General features: G+C 40.7%; 1 protein-coding gene across 9 annotated transcripts in view; it reads right to left on the bottom strand.

Moving 5' to 3' along the window:
• Positions 1–20353, bottom strand: part of DNM3 (dynamin 3) — a 167029-nt gene that overhangs the window by 63385 nt on the left and 83291 nt on the right. For all 9 annotated transcript variants that reach the window (XR_006179285.1, XM_042873023.1, XM_042873024.1 and 6 more), the window contains one exon: positions 722–831. Coding sequence is in view for 8 of the 9 variants with exons in the window: in XM_042873023.1 (XP_042728957.1) it covers positions 722–831 (110 nt within the window). In the remaining variant the exon portion in view is untranslated. The remainder of the gene's footprint in view (positions 1–721; positions 832–20353) is intronic.

The raw sequence follows: 20353 nt of genomic DNA, 5'->3' as shown, positions 1-20353 counted from the left end.
GGCTGCAGTGCAATTCCAGTGATCTAACTGCAAATGCAGTAATAAATCAGTAAATAAATTAACAAACATGCAGGTCATTTATATGCCTTTAAGTGTTCTCATGTTTTCCTGGCTTAGTTGTGCAGTTATCTGAATTGGCTCTGCCCCCTCGGTGGGCTTCCTCAGAGTTACCAATCCCTCAAATCAGAGGACAGAGTCTGAAAGAAAAGTCTGAGGCAAAACACTACAAAGCAAAGATTCCAGTGAATTGAGAATGCAGAGGATTTGTTCTCCATTCAGCTGTATTTAAACCCAAACAAACAATAAAACGATGCTCAAGAATACAGACAAGCAAGTTTTTCCACTGGAGAAAGTGGAAAGCAATGACGCGTTGGTGATTTACACCAGTTGAATCTGGTCACAAGGTACAGAAGTCATGAATGTTTTGGTAAGCCTAGGAGACTGCCAAACAAAACAAAAATAGGATCAGGAGATGATTATTCAGCCATGCAGAAAAACTAAATGACGAATCACGGAGCATTTCACCCCATGAGTGGCCAGGAGAACGGACACTAACCTTTCAACCCATCATTATGCAACAGCAAAAAAGCAGATGAATCAAGAGTATCAACATTTTGTTCACTCAACACAGTGGAAATAGCAGAACTGCACTCCCAGTTATTAAAATGCTCAGTCAGATACACCTTTATGCAATTATCTGCAGAAAAGCACATTCTCTTACCTCTGCTCTGTGTTAAACAATGCAAAGATATGTTTGCTAGACATGAAGCTCTTTTCAACATCACGCACTTTCAAGTTGTCCAGAGGAAGCATGTACTTCTTCTCTTTTTCCTAGGAAAAAACAGATCAAAACAACACTGTGTAAGAAGACTCAAAGAAGTCTGACACCAACATGCTCTGATCAGTCAGCGGTATCTTCAGTACTTTTATTATAAGAGTATATCTAAAATCAAAATGGCTTGTTATCTTTCACAGATACAACTGCAAGAGAAATGAAATGTCAGTTCCAGTTGTTTTTCTCTGATCCTATTGAAATGTTTCCTAACAAAACCAAAGTAATCCACCAGAAATAAATAAGCATCTACATTTATTCTTCTCCCTTCCTCTGAATTCTAAGAAGACACAGATTTGACTAAAAGGAATCTAATCAATACAGAACACTCCTACCGTGTCTGTGCAGCGACTGGAGTAAGCTGTGATATAAAATTAATCTATTTGGAAGTACTATTATCAGATTTTTTTGGCTGGCATTTGATGCTTCCTGGATAAAATTTCTTTCCACTAGTCAAGCATATAAAATCACAGAAAATCAAATATATACATTGCAGATAAACAAAATTGGACTCCACTCTAACCAGCTCAGTGTCCATACAACAGACATTATCTACTCTCTCTTGCTGTTGTGAACTATTCTCTTATTTATTCTCTCATGAATCGCACTCTCATTAGCAGCACAGTCTCATTTACAGCACAGTTGGTACAATTTCTAGGTTGTAAGTTTCTGGCTTCTAGTCACTCTAAATTAAGGACTAGTAACACTGACAAGCTAATTTATGATGTCTGAACAAAAAAGTCCTAAGATTGTGAACCATTCCTGTTGTGTTTAGCTTCACTGAAGTCCTGCTACTGATAGAGAAACCAGGGCAGAACTCTCTGTTCTTCTCTGCTAATACAGTTCATGCTAAGTAGATGTCATTTAAAGACATCTTGCAAAACAAGAGGGGCATCACCTGCATCAGAGCATTTATGCCCTGAAACTTGTGCAGTGAATACCAGATGATCTTCTCCTGAACTTGGCTATTCAACAACCCTATGCAAGAAGTTCAGTTAATAACCAAAGGAAGAAAGCTGAGGATTCCTTTACAGTTCCCTGCCTGGCATCACAAACTAAGACAGACTGAAAATGACCATCATTAGAACTAACTGTGAAATCTTGTACCCATTGCACTTGCTGAAGAGGACTGAACAGGACACTGCTTGGTAAGAAACATTCATGTGGTTTGTTGTGCCATGAAACAGAGTAAAAGGACCAAATTCAGCTCGCAATTGTTTTTAATTTGTACAAATTCCCTAGTCATTTCCAATAAGAAATACACAAAAGTAACTTCCATGCAAAGAACTGGAAGAAGTTCTAGCTGTTCTGCAATGTGTGTGCTGGGAGGGCAGAAGAAATAACACTTGGCTAAGCTTCAGCAGATTGCAAAACTAAACTGGATGGGAATGTATCTACAAGTGAAACTGTAAAAATATTATAGTTATGTGTCCAGCAATGGCTCACTTTCCTAGACAGCTTTATAACAGGCCTCAGTAGAGGAAAAATGCATATTTCAAAGGCCCTTCTGGTAAAGCTTGGCTACTACTGTTTTGTCAAATCCAGAGTGGAAGTATTACATAAAAGTTATCTGATGCATTTTCAAACTGTCTAGATCAGCCATCTTAGAAAGTGTACCCAGCTAAATATGTAAAGGTCACACATAGCATTTTCTACACTCTCCCATCTAATGAGTATTCTAATGAAAGACCCTTCAGGTCTGTCAGTCTAAGCTACTTATCAGAGGTAACCTGTGAATTAAAGATAAATTATAGCTTTCAATTGAAACCTGGACTAAATTGTAACATAAGGGGTGAGGTGCTGGAACTGGCTGCCCAGAGAGGCTGTGGATGCCCTGACCCTGGAGGGGCTCAAGGCCAGGCTGGATGGGGCCCTAGGTAATCTGACTGGGTTGGAACTGGATGATCCTTGAGGTCACTTCCAACCCAAACTGTTCTATGATTCTATGAATCATTTATGATTCCATTACCAGAAATGTGAATGCTTCAGATGAAGAGCTTGTTTAGACAGACGCTATTTACTGATAAACCAAGCAACAGATGAGTAAAAATAGCACCCGATGAAAAAACTACACCAAGATTCTGATTGTCTATTCAGAAGTAGGAAAGTTTTATAAATGTTTGGTGCCAAACTGTGAGAAAGTGTTTGTTCTGTAGCCACCAGGAAAAAGGAAATGCCTATTGAAGGCTAAGAAGTGGTTGGTATTTATTTACATGGCCTTCTACCCACATGCTGAGACAGAGCAGTTTCCAAGAAAGGGAAATCATAGGGTGCCTGCGCCTGGAATTCTAACAGAGACAGCATGTCACACATGAGAGATCAGACCTAAATGTTGCCTAATTCCAGGAGAGAAGTATTACTGCAATATTCAGGCATGGCAGCAAAACTCAAAGCTTTTTTTTTTTTCCTAAACAAGAAGAAATATATCCGTATAAGACTGTGTGTGAGCTAATTTAACATAAGATGAATATAACAACATTTCAGCCTCAGCTCAGTTAATACTGTATTACAGCAGGGCAAAAAGTCTCCAGCCAGGACTGTATCTGTGCATGTTTCTCGTCTTGAGAAGCTGACAGCACAGAAAATAGGGAATGTATGAAGCCTGGGAGGAATGGGGCTAGGCACACTTCTACAAGTGACGACATGCACATAGCTGTGGGTCCAGTTTGTCCCCTCAGCATTTGTTCTTCTTTATTTATAGATTTTTATTTTTACAATGGGGCAGAGAACTTAAGCATGACATGAGGGGAAAAATGAAGTGTAACATGAAGGGAAAAACCAGCACATGCTGATCTCATGTACAGACTTTGCTTCTCTTTTTCCTATACAGCGTAGAGGAGCAGAGGGAAAAAGTGGGAGGCAGCACAGCGCATTCCTGTCTCTCTGACATAAAAGAAATGCCCATAATGCACCTTAGAAAAACAAACCAACCTGCAAGCCTGCAAGGCCTTCCGACCCTTGAGACCATGTTTCACCACCCGTGGGCATAAGTAGCACTCATGTCCTTAATGGACTGGTTCTCTCCTGCACTCCGACAGGCAAATAGGCTGCCAGGAACTGACAGCATGATGTAAATATGCCATATTACAACTGGCCCTTCCTTCTCCAGTGTTTAAATGTACTAAAAATAAATACTGCTGAAGTCCAAGATGGCACAAGGGATTGAAAAAATACAAAAGCAGCTCCCCTCCCCCAGCAATGTTTCAGCCAGTACTTCCCATCTGATGAACTTCATTTTCTTTCAGCCAGAGGCAGAAATGATGTAAAACTACATTCCCCCTCGTCTCTGCTTTTGCAGCTTTGTAGGTTCTGTCAGACCAGCAGAAGAAACCTTGGACGCAATTTCATCTAAGTGGCTTTTTCAAAGAGATTGTTTACTTCCTCATCTTCCAGTTATCAAAGTGGATTCTCATTTCTCACTTCAGGATGGTTACTGTACAACAACATGCAGGACAAACTGCACTCCCTGTTTTACATCCTGAGGAAGAGAAGCAGAATTCACAGGACAAGTTACATACACGATGCTCAGGTTGTGAGATACGTTTTAGTCTGAACGTTGGCCTAACACCTTCAGTTATGTCACTGGGAATTAAGCCAGTTTGCTGACCCCTTAATGCTTTTTGGAATACCAGTGACACCAAGACCTGTCTACACTACCTGGGAGGACTGCAAGTCCAATGAAATCAGACTCTCAAGTGGAAGTGCAGACAACACTGGCAAAGCCTGATGAGAGCTATTTTACAGCAAGGTTTATTCTGTACGTTTTGTCCTGAAAGGACAGCTCTCGAGAATTATTACTGCAATTGCACACTGATAGCAAGTACAAGGTATCCATGAAAGACCACTGTCAAAACTGTTATGCATTATGAGGCAAAACAGTGACTTAAACTCATAAACTGAGTAAGGACAGATATGACTGAAGGTCTGTGAGCAGCCGACAAAAAGGCCAACACTTGTATTTCTGAAGCAGGTTTCCCCACCAGCATGGCACTACTCTCTGCATTAAGTTCACCATCAGCACCTCATGCCTAATGCTAACCTGACCTCGTGATCATCGTCTTTAGGAGAAGCTGGTGATGGCAGGCCAAGATTAAGGCATCCTTCAAGCAGGGTGCTAATGCAGTTCACCTGAACACCAAGGCCAAGCAACCATTTGGCGAAGCAGTTAAGCAGCAGAGGCACAAAATAACAGCTAAACGATGTTCTAGAGCACTGTACTCTTGGTTAGCTGGATCGTTACCCCAGCTTTGCAGACAGGAACAAGCACAAGAAGTGGTGGCTTGTGAACCTGCTGTACCAGGGTGATTTGTATTAGAGAAAGAATACGAACAAAAAAGTGTGAGGAAATGCTGGTGAAGTGTGCTGAAAATACACCCCCGTATCTCTTGAAAAGGCACAGACTTATTTACATCTATGGGAGATGCATGCATTGCCAATACAGAATAGAGCACTCTGAGGGATTTGATAAAAACACAGACTAAAAGTTTCAAAGCAACTTTCATAGAATTTAAATCTATTTCCAGGAGTTACCCGTAATCTAACTATATCCCAAAGCATCTTACTGTCCTTTTATTTCAGCTTATTTTTCTCAGTTTAGAAAGTCACAATGCATCTTCACAACAGTCTTTGCTTGATCACATTTGGCTTTAAAGCATGCTCTGAAAAAATGAAGCATAAGATACTTGCAAATTACTCCAAACCCTTGTAGAAAAACGAGGCAAATAATTTTGTTACAGACAACTCATTGGAATTCAAGCCTGGGTACAGCTGTAGGAAACATAACTGAAGTGTCTACAAAACAAAGAAGGAACCGCTTTAACAGAAGAGCAATGCATCCATAAGCATTCTACCGCTGTCACAAAAAGCATAGCAAAAGAATACTTAGTGAATTGCAGATGACAAAACCGTGTTCCTTCTACCTATGCACTCCTCCCAGCAGTCTTCCACCACCAGCCCCTACATGGCCTTAGCTATTGATGATAAAGCACTGACATCAAGAACTTCTCCAAGATTTTCTGTCCTTTGACCACTGAAACCAGATCAGTTTTAACCACCATGCAGATCATCTTTTCCAAGAAAGAACCACATACTTAACAGCATTTTTGACACAGACAGCTGACTTCTGTTGAATAAAAGGATGTTTTTTTTTTTAATTTCCTGTTGCAGTTGCTGAGAGTTTGCCACCATAGATTCTAATTCTTCGATGATGTCAGTCGCCCAGGCATCAAGAAGCACTATCATATATATACAAATGATTCCCTAAGTGCTCAAGCAAAAGTTTTCAGGCAAAAAATAAAAAACAGCTTGAGTATCTCCTCCCTTCCCACCCTCCCTCCCCCTAACCCCCCAGTCTCCTCTGCAGGCAGGCAGGCAGGCAGACTGTTCCCCTGCCCGCTCTGCTGGCAGTGTGTGCCTGGGGACTCTCTAACTTTACTACACCATCATGGATGTACCTTATGCAGAAAGCAGTATTGTCACATCTATCTATACTGACAAGGATAACTGAGTATTAGAAAACTTTCACATACAGATATATACGTAATTAAGTATCAACAGTGATGTAGAAGAACCATCATATAACGTTTATAAGAACCAACTTGAGGAAAATGCTGGAGAATAAATTGAGAACTCCAGACTGAAAATCTCAAAACAAAAACATGAGTAAGGCTTAGGATGATAACCCAGACTGACAGAAGGAAGAAGCACAGAGCACAGAAAAGCACAAATACCAGATCTTGTGCTTCTTGAGTGTTACAAGACTTTATCCTCTGCCACGTCAGACCTGAAAGCACAGCTCAACAGGGGAGATCTGATGGTAGAATTGTTTGATTTCAGATTTGAGATGTTCTTTTTACATTTTGCATTTGTAATATTTTTAGGCAACCGTGAGCATTCCTGGCACTTCTGATTTTAAGGCAATCTATTCTAAACTCTTCTTTATACATCCCCTTATTTTTCTCAGTCTTTTGGTGCCTTCTCCCACAAGGTGCTATTAAAGAAAATAATAATCAAGTGATTTGTTTCATATCTGGTGTTCCTTCCGAATTCAGCTATGGTATTACTCCTGATGCTGATGTGCAAGCAGCCTTTAGACTGGTCTTGTCATTCACATCACAGTATGACATTTATTTCCCACAGAGTACTTTTCTCAATAAGAACCTGTATTATATTTTTTTCTGTCACTTTCCTTCTGCTCAAACTCCTTCAGGAATGGAACCATAAGACTTCACAGCTCTGTATTTGAAATACTTCATCCTTTTGAGAAGTGGTCACTGCTGCCTTTCTGGGAAGAGTTCACTGTTTGCTACTTCTCAAGGCCTCACAGAATTGCCTGTCAGCTATTCTTTAATAATACATTTCTCACTCTTGTGCTTTACCTTATCTTGCCTATTTTCCCAGTAGCTGCAGAGAGCACAGCAAGATGTAAGTATACAACACAAAGCAAACACCAGATCAAGCGACTGCACCTCCACTTCTCTCTGCCAAATCCTCTCAAAAGTTACTAATTTGAACCAATAACACCAGGAGACATTTGAATGAATGGTGTTCAAGAGTATATGAAACCTCTGTGAAACTCTTATCAGCAGAGGATCACAACCTCTTGACCCAAATGAGGCACAGATAGTGAGCCAGTTTCTGGGTGATAAGGATTGCTGAGTGATCCTGCATGCTCTGTCTCCTCCAGCCCTTTTCCTACCAACCTGAGCTCGCCTGCAGGGTGAGTACCTTGCTGTCCTCAGGGATCATAAGCCCCAGCCCAGGCTGCAGTGCAGCAAGACACTGAAAGCCTTCTCCTGCAGCCCAGCCAGACTACTAGCATAGTGCAACCATCCTCCCAGCAGCCTAATTCCCAGCTCTAGAGCTCTTCTCTTCTGCCATTCTTCTCATCCCTCCCCTTGTCTCCTATGGCAGGTAACTGCATCCCTTTGTATTGATGCAGACCTTAAACAGCTGGATCAAAAATGAAAATTCCAGTTATTTCATTGGTACTCCCTGTGCCTTTCCACAATCACTGCATCCAGCACAAGTATAACAGTTTTGGGAATACGGAACAACTTCAACATGATTCAAGATTGCTGCTCTTCAGAAGAAGTGTTTGTTATCACAGGTGGAAGGTCTTTTACTGGTCTGTGCTGGGTGATGTGCTCTGAGTAAAAGGATCAATCCAAGAAAGCTCCTGATGAAGAGGAAATCTCTGTTTAGCTCCTATTAGTTAGAATCTTGAAAGGTCATTTTGAATTTGGGAAATCTTGTCTGGGAAAGAAGCCAGCTCTGCTCTGAAGTGGTGCTGGCATTTAAAATTGAGAGGAAGCCCCGACTGATGAACCAGTTAACAGTCTGGAAAAATTCTGCTTGGATGTGTCTAGTGACTGCTCAGAAGGGGGGTGGGGAAGACTATTCTGACCTTTCTATCCCTTGTAATGAAGCCTGCTTATGACAGCTTGTTTTTCTCTACTGGTGCTCAAGTTCGTATTTTTCTCTCTTCATCTACTGCAGACCATCCATCAATCACAGTGCTTTGGGGGAGCAATAGCACAGGCTGGAGGCATCGCTGCAGCATGGCAGAGGGCACAGTGACAAGGACGTAACAGTGACTGACTGTGAGATCTGACTTTTCTGTTGAGTAAGGCTTTCCATTCATACAGTTTAAAGTTTTGCTAGCATGTGTGTAAATACATATACGTCTTTTCTTCTTTACAGAATAAACATAATTCTTGAAAGCTGTTCTCATTAAAAAGATGTGATGTTCATATGTCAGTTTTGAAGAGCGACCATCTAAGTGGAGTAACCTCTCCAGGTCCAGTGATCTCTTGCACTAGGAATATGAAGTTAACACTTAAGAAACCCCAAACAACAACAAAAGTTCATCTGCATTTTCAGCTTCTTTAGCCCCCTCAGGTTGCACATGAAGAGAGCCCTTCAAGCCTCCTGAAATTCTCTCTGGGTATATGAAGAAGATACACCTTTGCTATAGTACCCTTTTTTTCCACTGGGATTTCATTTGTTAAAACTGCTTCTGGCTTTTGAATGCATTTCAGTTTCTTTAAAATGAATCCAATTGAAGCTCTGGCTCAGGAGGCCAACATATACTTTCCTCAGGTACCAGCTGAAATATCCAAGACAAAGACAGCTTCCAGATCCTTTGCATGCACATAGGCACACAGGCATTTGTGCACACATACATGAAAAGAATTCCTATCAAACAATAAATATTCAATAACATAATTATGTAAAAAAATAGTAAAAATAATTAAGCAGGATTTTCCTGAGGCAACGCATCTGTCTCCGCTGGACTCCTGAAGATGCAACAAAATACACACACATGCAAATGAGCTCATGGCATTTGTGCTGCCCTGCTTGCTTGTTATCACTAAAAGCTTTCAGACAGTAATCAATTTCACTGCGGTGGAGATTACTGCAAAATGCATTAAGAAGTTCACGCCTGTGGCAATGGTCACTGAAAATATTTTGGAAAGTATCCCAGAAGTATAAGACTTTTTCCAGACATCCGAGAGAAACTCTGGTATGACAGAGCTTCTGGTGTCAAGCCTTCTCCCCCACCGCTCCTCCTTCTTCTTCTTTCTCCTCCCCCTCCACCGTTTTTTTTATTCTCTCTTTTATAGCAGCATTTTCAGAAGCTACATTTCAGCTTCTCTCTCCCTTTTTCATTCTTTTTTATTATTTTTTTTTAAATAAAGCAAACCGAGATCATGGAAAACTAACTTCTGAGACACAATTGTCTGAAGATATCTCCTGTTTTCTCCATGCAAAATGCAGAAGTGCACACTGGCTTCTTAATTTCATCAAAGAAGTCACTGAATGATAACAAAAGAGTGAGGAAACCACATTCTTATTCCTCTGTTACAACGCTTATTTTATTTGATTTTTTAACTGGCTCTGGGACTATTTCTATATTAGATACACAAAGGAAAGGAATACATCATATTTTAGAATTTAAAAAAAAGATATCCCAAAATAATTATGTTGATGTGCAAGAAAATCTCTGTCCTTTTAAATTACTGTCTGTTAGACTGAAGCCTCTTCAAAAAAAGTCGTCAGGAAACAAACCCAGACAGAAATTCTCTTGAAGTGCAGAGCCAAATTGTTCCTCAAGCTGACCTTAAGTTGTCTTTGACTGTAACTGTCCACAGACAGAGTTCTCAACATCATCTGGCCCAGCAGGAACTCGAACGCGAGAGGGGATTGCAGACTTTCCCATAGCAAACATCGAACAATAGCTGAACTCTGAGAAAGGAACCTGACACACACAGGCATGGGAACATGAAAAAAAGGTTGGTAGAGCATCCAAGATGTTGTGAAAATATCACACTTGACCAATTAAGAGCTAGAGGAGAGCAGCAGAGGAAACAACATCAAAGCATTCCTTAAAGTTACTGTCATTAAAAAAAAAACAAACAGCAAAAACACACAACTGGAAGGTTGTGGAAGGCATTATGTCAGAGCCCACTACCAGGATGTATGCAAGTACACAAGAGCTGGGCACACAGTGATGGTTTTGAAACTGCAAATTCCATACATTAAAAGCTGATGTCCCAGAGCTGCTCACCTACAACAAATTCCTTCCTGATAACACACGTTGTTTTCATACATGGGAAAGTGTGTACAGTGAAGGCAACAACACGCTGCTAGCTGTTTTGATTGTGCTCAGAACACAGAGAACAGGACCTGTTCCACTATCACCATAAGGGAAAGTATGTGGAGCGTTCAGCGTACCTGAGTAACACAACTGACAAGTAAGCACAACTCCTACAGCAATGGCTGCACGCTCCCTTTAAATACCGTGGCAGATGGTGAATTGAGACAGAACTCAGCAGGAGGTACCAAGCCTGGAAATGCCTACAGCAGCACCTCTGGAAGGAAGGAGGCTTCCTCCAGCAGAAATAGCCATAACTGCTCAGCTGTCATCGCTGCCCTTCTGTGTGACTGCAGAACACATTTATTGACAGATCGTCTTTGTCAATTCCATACGTGCTCACCTTTGTGCCCTTGCTGAAACAGAGTGACAAGATAATATCTGAACACCAGATTTGAGAGCTGTCAAATACTTGGCACTGAAAGCAGTTCCCTGGAGGCTCAGCTATGCAGTCCTGAGCAGACAATACTTGTGTCCAGCAACAGACTGTCCAAAGCTGTACTTTGCAGCCAGGCAGAACAGCATGCATAGCTAAGAAGCAGGCTAAGAAACATAGAAACTTTAACTTGAAGCAAATTGTCAGCCCTGTGGTATTAATTTCACTTCATTGGAGGTGACAGCTTGAGATTTCTGTTGTAAGAGGCTGAAGGAGCACCGCTATAGCCAAGGGATGAGAGTGGGAGGGCTGACACTGCACAGGGCGAGAGGCTCCCCAGGAAGGTGGGCTGCTGAGGAGGCAACCTGTGACACTTCTGGCTGCCAGATTCATTTCCACCAGAGCAGCCACAAAAGCTCGGTCAACCAGAGACTTCATCATCACTGCTGCAAGCAACACTGTGCATCTCAGTGTCTCAGCAGCTGGGAGAAGGAGGAATTTCCCTTGCTTCTGGATGGCTCACAACGTTTTCACTAACTGCCAGATTAACACTCTTGCAGTTGCATCTTTTTACCATCTCAAAATGACACTGTTATCTATCATTAAAATTAGTTTTAATTGTTTTTCTACTTTTTTTCAGGATTGAATTCCTATAGCCAAGCATTACTCTGAATCATATCAAACACCATTTGCTTAGGGAGGAGAAAAGAATATTCCATGGTGCAGACTAGAAGTTGCGTTGAGATGTAAACACCTGCATCCACTTAATCATCTCTGTTAGGATACTGGCAGTTCGACTCCCCAAGAACACAACTAATGAGCAAAATAATTTTAAGGACTATCATCATCACATTAAAAATGTGCAACTTGCAGCTTGGGTAGATACTGTTGTATTGATGTTAACAAAACAGATTCTAAAAACTCAATAAGGAATAGGTCAGCTTTTGCACCAGCAGAGCTGCCTATGGGTGCTCAACGCCAGCTGTCTCAAAGAGCCTACGAAACATGCAGTGTCTTCAAGAGTCCCCAGCAGCTTCAGAACAACAATAATTAAGGTCAGTGCAAGAGTAGCGACTTCACTGCAAACACAGAAATACAGTTAAAACGGTGTGCTGGAAGCTGACACAAGTCGACAAGAACAATGAATTTCCACAGTACACGGTTGCATTACAGATGAGATAGATAATGTCTCTGCTTTTCTAGAAGAAGGAGAATTATTTATTTGGAAAGACAGCACTTCCTCGAGAATGTAGGTCTTCATCAGTGCTGGGAGACAATGGTGTAAATCATCAATACCCTGGCCTTAAACTTGCAGGACACAATTGTATTTGTAAACAAACACTCCGAAGCACATCACTAATTCTGCATCACACTGACATGCAGCGCTGAATTCCCAGACAGTCAGTCAAAGTTCCGGGCAGGAAACCAAATTCCATGATTTTCTTTCTTTAAACACCATGTCAAAACACTCCGATTGCTTGTTCCTTGTGCTTCGAAAGATATACTCCATTACTCCTTAATGTCGTAAGCTTTTTACAGACACTGCAACCAACAAGGAACTGCTGCTGGAAAAAAATACATTACAGCTCTTTTTTAACACTGACATACTGAAACTGTTTCAACATGAAAGAGGCAAAAAAAAAACCAAAAAAAAACACAAACACCCAAGTTAAAAGGAGATACCTTCTTTACAAATATCAGTACAAACTGAAATTTCAGCAAGGAGTCCATAATTGAAATAAACTATCAAGTAGTAACACCCCCCCCTCCCCCCAGCTGATTCTCTTTCAGATATAAAATAATCTTAGCACCCATTTTGCAAACTAATTTCATACTACCCAAGTCTCAGTGGCATAAACCATCTCATTAGCAATCAATGAGGAATCAGTGTGTGAAATCTACAGAGATGACCTTGTAATGTGCTCTAATGTAATAAAGAGCAACATTGAAAACAGACGTTTGTTCACTCATTTTGTTCTCAAGACACTCAGAGATACAAAGCAGGGAGAACGGCTCACTGCAAAGCCATTCATGCTACAAACTCATTTAGAAAATGAAAATAAAAAGCAATACAACAAAAAAATGCAAATCAAAGAAAAATTCTCTCTTCCATCAGCCAAAAGCTTCAAATGTACTGAAACAAAATGTTGAAGTGAACCGTTCATTAAAAGCATTCCAAGTCGTCCTGAATTAAACATCCAATTAAGCAATGTGATTTTCTGTAATCCATTTTCTTTAAGTTTACATTACCCAAATTTAATGCATATTTTAATTATTTTCTCAATTCATTCATTTTGCTGAAATAACATTCTACTCCCCTATGAGAATTTCCCTTAGGTTATTAAAACTACATTGTCTAACAGCCTAAATTTGTTTTAAATGTCTAATAACACATTACACAGAAATAGTTTGAAATAATGAGGCTTTTATACTAACAAATTACCAAACTATATAATGACCAGTCATTCACAGCAAAAAGTACACAACAATAGATGTAATTAAAAAAGAACTACAGAACCATTGCCATTACTCAAAGGAAAAAAAAAACAAACTCAAAAAAAAAAGAACCCACCACAACCTGGGCACTATCAACCTGGAAATGTTACAGTGAGAAGTAGTTCATACTCCCTAATGGGAAGAGAACACTTCAAACACATTTCAGCACACCTTAAGACTGCAGTTTGGAATGAGGAGGGAGACAACCTATTTCAGGCAGGGGAAAAGTGCACTTCAGTCTAATAATACAAAACATAGGTTTTAAAACCCAATTAATTTGGCAGCCTTTACAGGTGAACCTGAATGTGTCTTGCTTTTCTTATGTTCACTTCCATTTCCACACTCACCCCCCACGTCTACTTCTGAGCGTATTTTGCTCAGGAGTTAGAAGATTACTGATACTCAGAGAATGCTTCGGTCACAGGTTGTACATGGCCAAAGCCACGACTTCTATAGGGACATTCTGCAGGGAAAGCACTGCCTGCACAGGGACTGACACTGCACTGTGACTGCACTCTTTCAAGGCTACCTCCTTCTTCAAGGTAAGTGAAGATGGAATGCAGTGCCTTGCAGTATTTTCAGAAGACAGAAACAAAATCCCAGACTCCGTCTGAGCGCTGGGACACATGACCGTGTTGTAGAGGTCTCCACAAGAGGCCTCCAAGAATTTTCCTGTAAGAATTTTTCTTACACTCACTGAAAAGGAGAAAGAAGTTTTATGCCATCAGGCACACACCCCTGGATCAAAAATAACTGTAGTCTAGTTACCACTGTAGGCAAATTTCTCTGAGCTTAAACAATGCAGTTTAAAAGATCTGCACGATTCCATTCCTAGAATTGTAACATGGTCTCAGGAGCTTAATGAAGAAGATATTTCTAATTAATTTGAATTAACCTATGCATTCTCAGCTTACCCTGCAGTCAAAGGAAAATCCTCACCACCCCCCCCCCCACAGGCATCTTTACAGAGATGGCACTGCTTATAAAGAAGTTATATTACAACTCCTGTTTCTCACTTACTCACTACTAAAAAGGGATGAAGGGGTGCTGGGGAGAAGAATACAGGGAGGACAATCTTAAAGCAGTTCAGACCATTACAGAGATGAAACTGAGAGTGTAGAAATATCTACTGATAAGTACAGCATGTGGGGACCTGAACAAGAGGCTGTAGAGAAGAGAGTAAAGTCAGGAAGTTGTTATAGAAGAAACTGGTATGCAGGTATCTAAAACATCAGCGGAATGACTGGCACATGGAATAAATAGGGGAGGATAAAAATCTCAATACAGAATCCAAATTACGACTCAATTGATCTAACAGAGACATGGTGCAGTAATTCACATAATATGGCACTTTGACATCTCTTCATATTCTTTGTTCAGGCAGTCAGACAGAAGCTACCTGGGAAGGCATCACCTTCCTTATCAAGAACAAATGTACCATGTGGGGCTAACACTAAACATGGGCAGAGATATTCTGAGTGTTTTGGGGACAACTAAAGAACAAAAAGTGTGCATCACCATCACCTGGACTTTCAGACATCACTATAATGACTTCCAGTACAGGACTTAATGATTATGAGGTATCTTAATTAAAGGAAAGAAATCAAGGAAAAATCTGACACTCCACTTGGTTGAGTGGAAAGCCAGTTAATAGACACTGCTGAGACACCTCCAAAATTCAGTCCTTCCTTCCCGTTCATCTTCACTAAAAAGACCAAGAAATAAAAAAAAATGATTAAGGCCAGAATTAGAGAAATAAATTAGGTAAAGAAAGTGAAGCACTAATATATACAGCTACGTTCAACACACATATGTCCCACACACTCTCAAGTGCCTCCATTTTGAATCAACAGTTTAAAGACATAAGAAGAAAATCTCAGCAACTCACGTGTAAACCTCTTATCTAAATTACCTGAAATAAACAGAAAAACAAATCCGAGTTAAAAGCACAACCATTCCTTGGAATCAAGCCTGCTCTTACTCTGCTATTTATACTGCTTGTATAGCATCTTTGCTGTACAAGACAACATGTAACTCTTCATTGAAAACACAGCCAAACCTGGATTCACAAATGTTTCCTTTTTAAGCACGTTCTCTGCTTTGCCTCAGTGCAGAGGATTTTGCACACTCCAGGCCTGCATGCCCTAGCTCCTTCTCTCCAGAACTGCTGTTTGAAAGTGTCAGCTCCCAAGCTGTGCTGACCGGGAAGGTGCTGGGAACAAGCAGTGCTTAACACAGAGGGACGGGCTCCAACTGCAGAACTAGACAGCTTCATTTAGTAGAAGTGGTGCATCAGTGCATATCTGAAATACCAGAACAAACCAAACCTGGAGTTACGGAGCACCTGCTCTCCACCACACCATGGCAAGTCCTGATGAGCAAGAGACTCAATCCACAGGGACACCTTCTTTGTTCACAGAGGAGGTAGACATCTGGTTCTGCTCCAAGAATGAAGGGATCAAGACTGGGAAATAACACATCACACATCCCATTATCCCCTCCTGGCTGGGTTCCAGCCCCATGCAGGAGTCATCTTTCCCTCTTGGTAGAGGAGGGTGTTGTCCAGTAACCTCAGTGGCAAATCATTTACAGAAAAGCATTATTTCATGCAACTTAAATGAAAGCTATAGGAAAATATGCACTGTATACAGCAAAGAAGATCATTACAAAAATACCAGAGAACTTAAAATTTAAGGTTTCACATAGCTTGTGCCAATAAAATGTTGCTTATCCTCAAATTAAGCTTGCTATATAAACTATCCCTGAACTGCTGAGATAAATCTTTTCATAAGCAAGGAGAAATGCGACCATAAATGTCTTAAGTCCTTGTTCACATTTTGACCTCAACTGCCTAACGGCACTTGTTCTGCTCCCACAGTCTGGAACGCCCTCCCACAAAGCACCCATGTGTGATCTTCAGAGGCTATTTTTGAAAAGCATAATAAAAAGGCATTTCTTCCTTGAGTCTCTGCTCTTAGAAATACAGCTTATTGACCATCTCATCTCTGTGGATGTTTACGCTTTCTGTACTTTTTCATGCAGATGGGGCTTGGGATTTCCTATATGTGGATACTAATTACAAAAATCCAACTGAAAATGCATAGCTATTAACAACAAGACAAAGGAGGAAGCAGCCTTCTCTTTACATGAGGATTACCCATCCTCGCAGCGAAAAAAAGAAAATATTATTTCCATGAGGTTCACTGCAAATTTATTACAGCAATTAAACTGTCCAGTGAATGGCTGCATGCATCAACTAATTTCCGGATTCAAAACCATGTGTAAAAACCATCTTTTGTTTAATTTGATTATTCTAACATGAGTAGAGTATGTAGAAATAGATATTTTGGCAACCAGTTGCTAATGAGCTTTCCTAACTCTCTAAAGCTGTTCCTGCAACGCTTTTCCTATAGTATTTAGGGGGGGGAAAAAAAAAGCTAGTGATCAGTAAATGATTAAAATCATTGCTCTTACTGCAGCAGGACACATCGACTCTCTTTTAAGAAGAAGAGATATTTAAACAGGCTTAATTAATCTCTTCTTCATGAGAATCCAATCTCTTGCAGGCCATTACTTCAGTCTTCTGTATTTTAGCTGTACAGGAAAGGGTTAGTAAGCCCATCTACAGCAAACCGCCCATTGCCATACTCCACCCATTAGGGGACTTCTAAGGCTAGCAAAAATATGCAGTATTTTTAACCCAGTGTTGAGCATTACTATGCCCAACAGCATTAAAACTGACATTCAAATGCTCAAGCAACATTTAGGTTTTGCCCTTCTGCACTGCATAGTAGATTAAGTGCCCTCTATAAACATCAGCTATTAAATTGAACTCTTGGAAGATGCAGAATATTTTATAGATGAGATAGTTTTTGCAATCAAAGGGAGATGAATGTGCTGTTTTAATTTAAACCAAACCAAAACACAACTGCAGTCAGTACTGTAAGGCTCTAGTTATCGCTCCAAGCACCCAGCTATATTTTGAAGCTTTATAATTAGTTTTCTGTGTTTGTGAATATTGTATGCTCCAGCATAAACAAAAGATGAAATCAAACAAGTGAGTGACTTTTGCATTTCCTCTGTGAAAGCTGATAAACAGCAGTTTATTTAAACAAAGCACATACTGAAGCTATGGACTCCATGGATGCCAAGCATCCCTGAGGCTAAGAATTTGCAGTGATTGCAGGAATCCTTTCCTATGGACAAGCACAGAAAAGAGCGATTAATGCAAAGAAAAGAGGGCTTCCTAGTGCCAGGGAGAGAGCCAAATGCTACCCAAATGTCTGCTCTGGGGAATGGGTGTAAATTTCTTCCATTAGATTTAGATCCTCTACGCGGTAGAGTCTACAGCATATGGCATTTCCTGCTTTCTCATACAAATGTGCAGACAAAACACTGATCTGATTCAGGATAGGAATTGCTACATTTCAAAGTACTGTCAAATACACAGTGGCGAAAGCAGAGTTGTGTTTTTTTTTTTTTTCCTCCTAGGTTTTTCAAAAGATTTGTTTGAATCCAGCAGATAACAAATAACAGATAACTCAATAACTGATTGAAATCTGAAGGTGTCCTCGGCAATACCTCCTCATGGCAACCTCACCAACAATGAGATGAACAATGAGTATGAACTGAATGAAAGTTTTTAGGAGTTCATCCTACGTTTTAGTTACAAGACTATTGCAAAATGTTCAAAACCATTACCCTGCCTTCTCATTTGTTAGCTTGATAATTAAGAGGCAGTACAGAAGTAGGAAACCTGAAGGAAAAATTTTAGATAAGCAAATAGCGCATTAGATAAGCTTAGGATTAGCACATGGGGTATATCTCAAGATATAAAAGCTGCTCACATCCTATGAAAGTGATTTTCCATTTTTAGGACCTTTATCGATAGCTAAGGATAGCCCAGAATTTAGATAAAAAGCAGTAAAGTAGAGATGCTGTGTCCAGTCCATAATACCATCTCATACAGCGTTTACCCCCACACTTCTAAATCACACAAGAACACTCCTATTTGTACAACTCTTCTTTTCAGATGCCCTACCGATTTCTCTCTACAGCAAGTGGGTTAAAACTCCAAAGCTGGAGGGATTGGGTGAAAGGCTTCTCCTGTGCAGAGCGCAGGAACCTTCGTGACAGCAAACAGCCTGACATATTAATCTGTTTTCTGATTCTCTTCCTAATACTTTTTGCTCTGGTTCATATGCTTTGCTTCAAGTGCCAGTGCAATAATTTCTTTGTCACAGTTCATAGAAAATAGCTTCCAAAAATCAAGATTTAACAGGCTAGTGAGATGGTCATTCACCCAGACAGCTTAAAGGAGCAATTAGCAATGCCTCAGCCAAAAAAATGCCATGCTTATTGGTTCTATTACTTGTGGTTAATAAGGGATGTCTCAATAGAAGTCAGTATATTCTGATTAAAAGTAAAAACGTGCAACATGTTGTGTGAGACAGACAGAAGACGCAAGTAGAAGAAGGTCTGAGAAATTCAGGTAATTTCCATATACTGCTGAATTCAAGACTGGACAAAAGATCATTATCAACACCTCCATTACATTTGCCCAGTTACATTTTCAGCAGGTTGAATCCTGTCCAAGAAGCACCACAGTGTCCTGCTGGTTAGGAGACCAATGTGAGGCACAGTCCCATGGCCTGCCATCAGACCTGCTCTTGGAAAGGTAGCAGTTTGCTATGCAGAAGCCTCGGAAATCCAAAACAGACTCCCATTGTTTCCACACAGCATTTTGCCTGGTTCTTTCTGAGGAAATGTTGCTGCGTCAAGAACTTGCACACAGCAAAGATGCTGCAAAACACAATCCACTTCTTAACAGCAAACCATACAGAACTGGCTCCTCTATGGACTGCAGGTAAAGACACTAACATCAGAAATCCTTTGTCAGACTGACCAGTACTGGAGCAGAGGACCCAGCATCACCTGGGTTAAGGACACAAAAGAACACGATGCAGGAAGCCTAGCCAAGTTCTCTTTAGCCAGTGTTTACCATCCTGAGCAGGGCAGCACTGAATGCAAATACTGAGTCTAAATCTGGAAGTAGGACGGATCTGTTTCCAATGGGCTGCACCAAGACTTGAGAGCTCTGAGCTTCAACAAGTTTCCCAGCACAGGTACCTGTGCAGATGTGAGAGCAGTGCTTTCAGTTCCAGAATGGTTGTAAGCTCACTCAACAAGAGGTGTTACAGGATAAAGCCCAGCTGCCAGTGCCCCCAGTGTAGCACTAAACAAATCTCAGGCGTACCTCAGAGTACACCTTCAGCCACTCTGCGAAGAACAAGCCACCAAACATGCAAGTCAGCTCCCAGAAATCCAGTTCAGTTGCCTTTTGAATGTCACCTGATTCTCCAAAACAGCAGCAGGAGACTCCAACAACACTAAATATTGTGAATAAACTGGACAAAATATTCTGTAGCTAGATCAGCTTATAGGCATAAGAAATCACTGCACTCTGATCTGTATGAAGTGCTTCCATCAACTGAAGTCACAGAGACCAACAGATCACTAAAGAGCAGAAATACTACCGTACCTACTGGCGATGCAGCTTTGTTCAGCAGTTCCGCAGCTCAACACTAGAGGCGCCGAATCCCATGAGAAGGAGCATACAATAGACCTTCGAAAAGGATTCAATAATCACTATGGTATGCATGAACCCATGAGAGGATCCAACAGCACTGTAGAGTCTGGGCTGACTCCAAGCTGTGTGCAATAATTATTAACTAGCGTTTTGGGCAGCATCTTGAAGGTTTGTTTTTGGACATTGCAACTGAAGTTAGTTCTTTAAGTCACATGGGACTCGCTACTATAACCAGGTGGTTATGATTTGCAGGACTTTCACAACACTTGCTCCTTTTGCTGCTTTTTTCCTCCTCTGCTTCAGGTTCACACCAAGTTTTTGGTTGGTTGTGTTTTGTTTGTTCATTTTCCTCAGTTTTATGTGTAATAGTATGAAATAAACTAGCCACTTTTTTTTTTTTTTTTT

The sequence above is a fragment of the Lagopus leucura genome, unplaced genomic scaffold (genome assembly GCF_019238085.1).
Source record: "Lagopus leucura isolate 7727_CA_CO unplaced genomic scaffold, USGS_WTPT01 Super-Scaffold_100009, whole genome shotgun sequence".
NCBI classification, from domain to species: Eukaryota; Metazoa; Chordata; class Aves; order Galliformes; family Phasianidae; genus Lagopus; species Lagopus leucura.
This window is presented reverse-complemented; position numbering and strand designations above follow the sequence as displayed.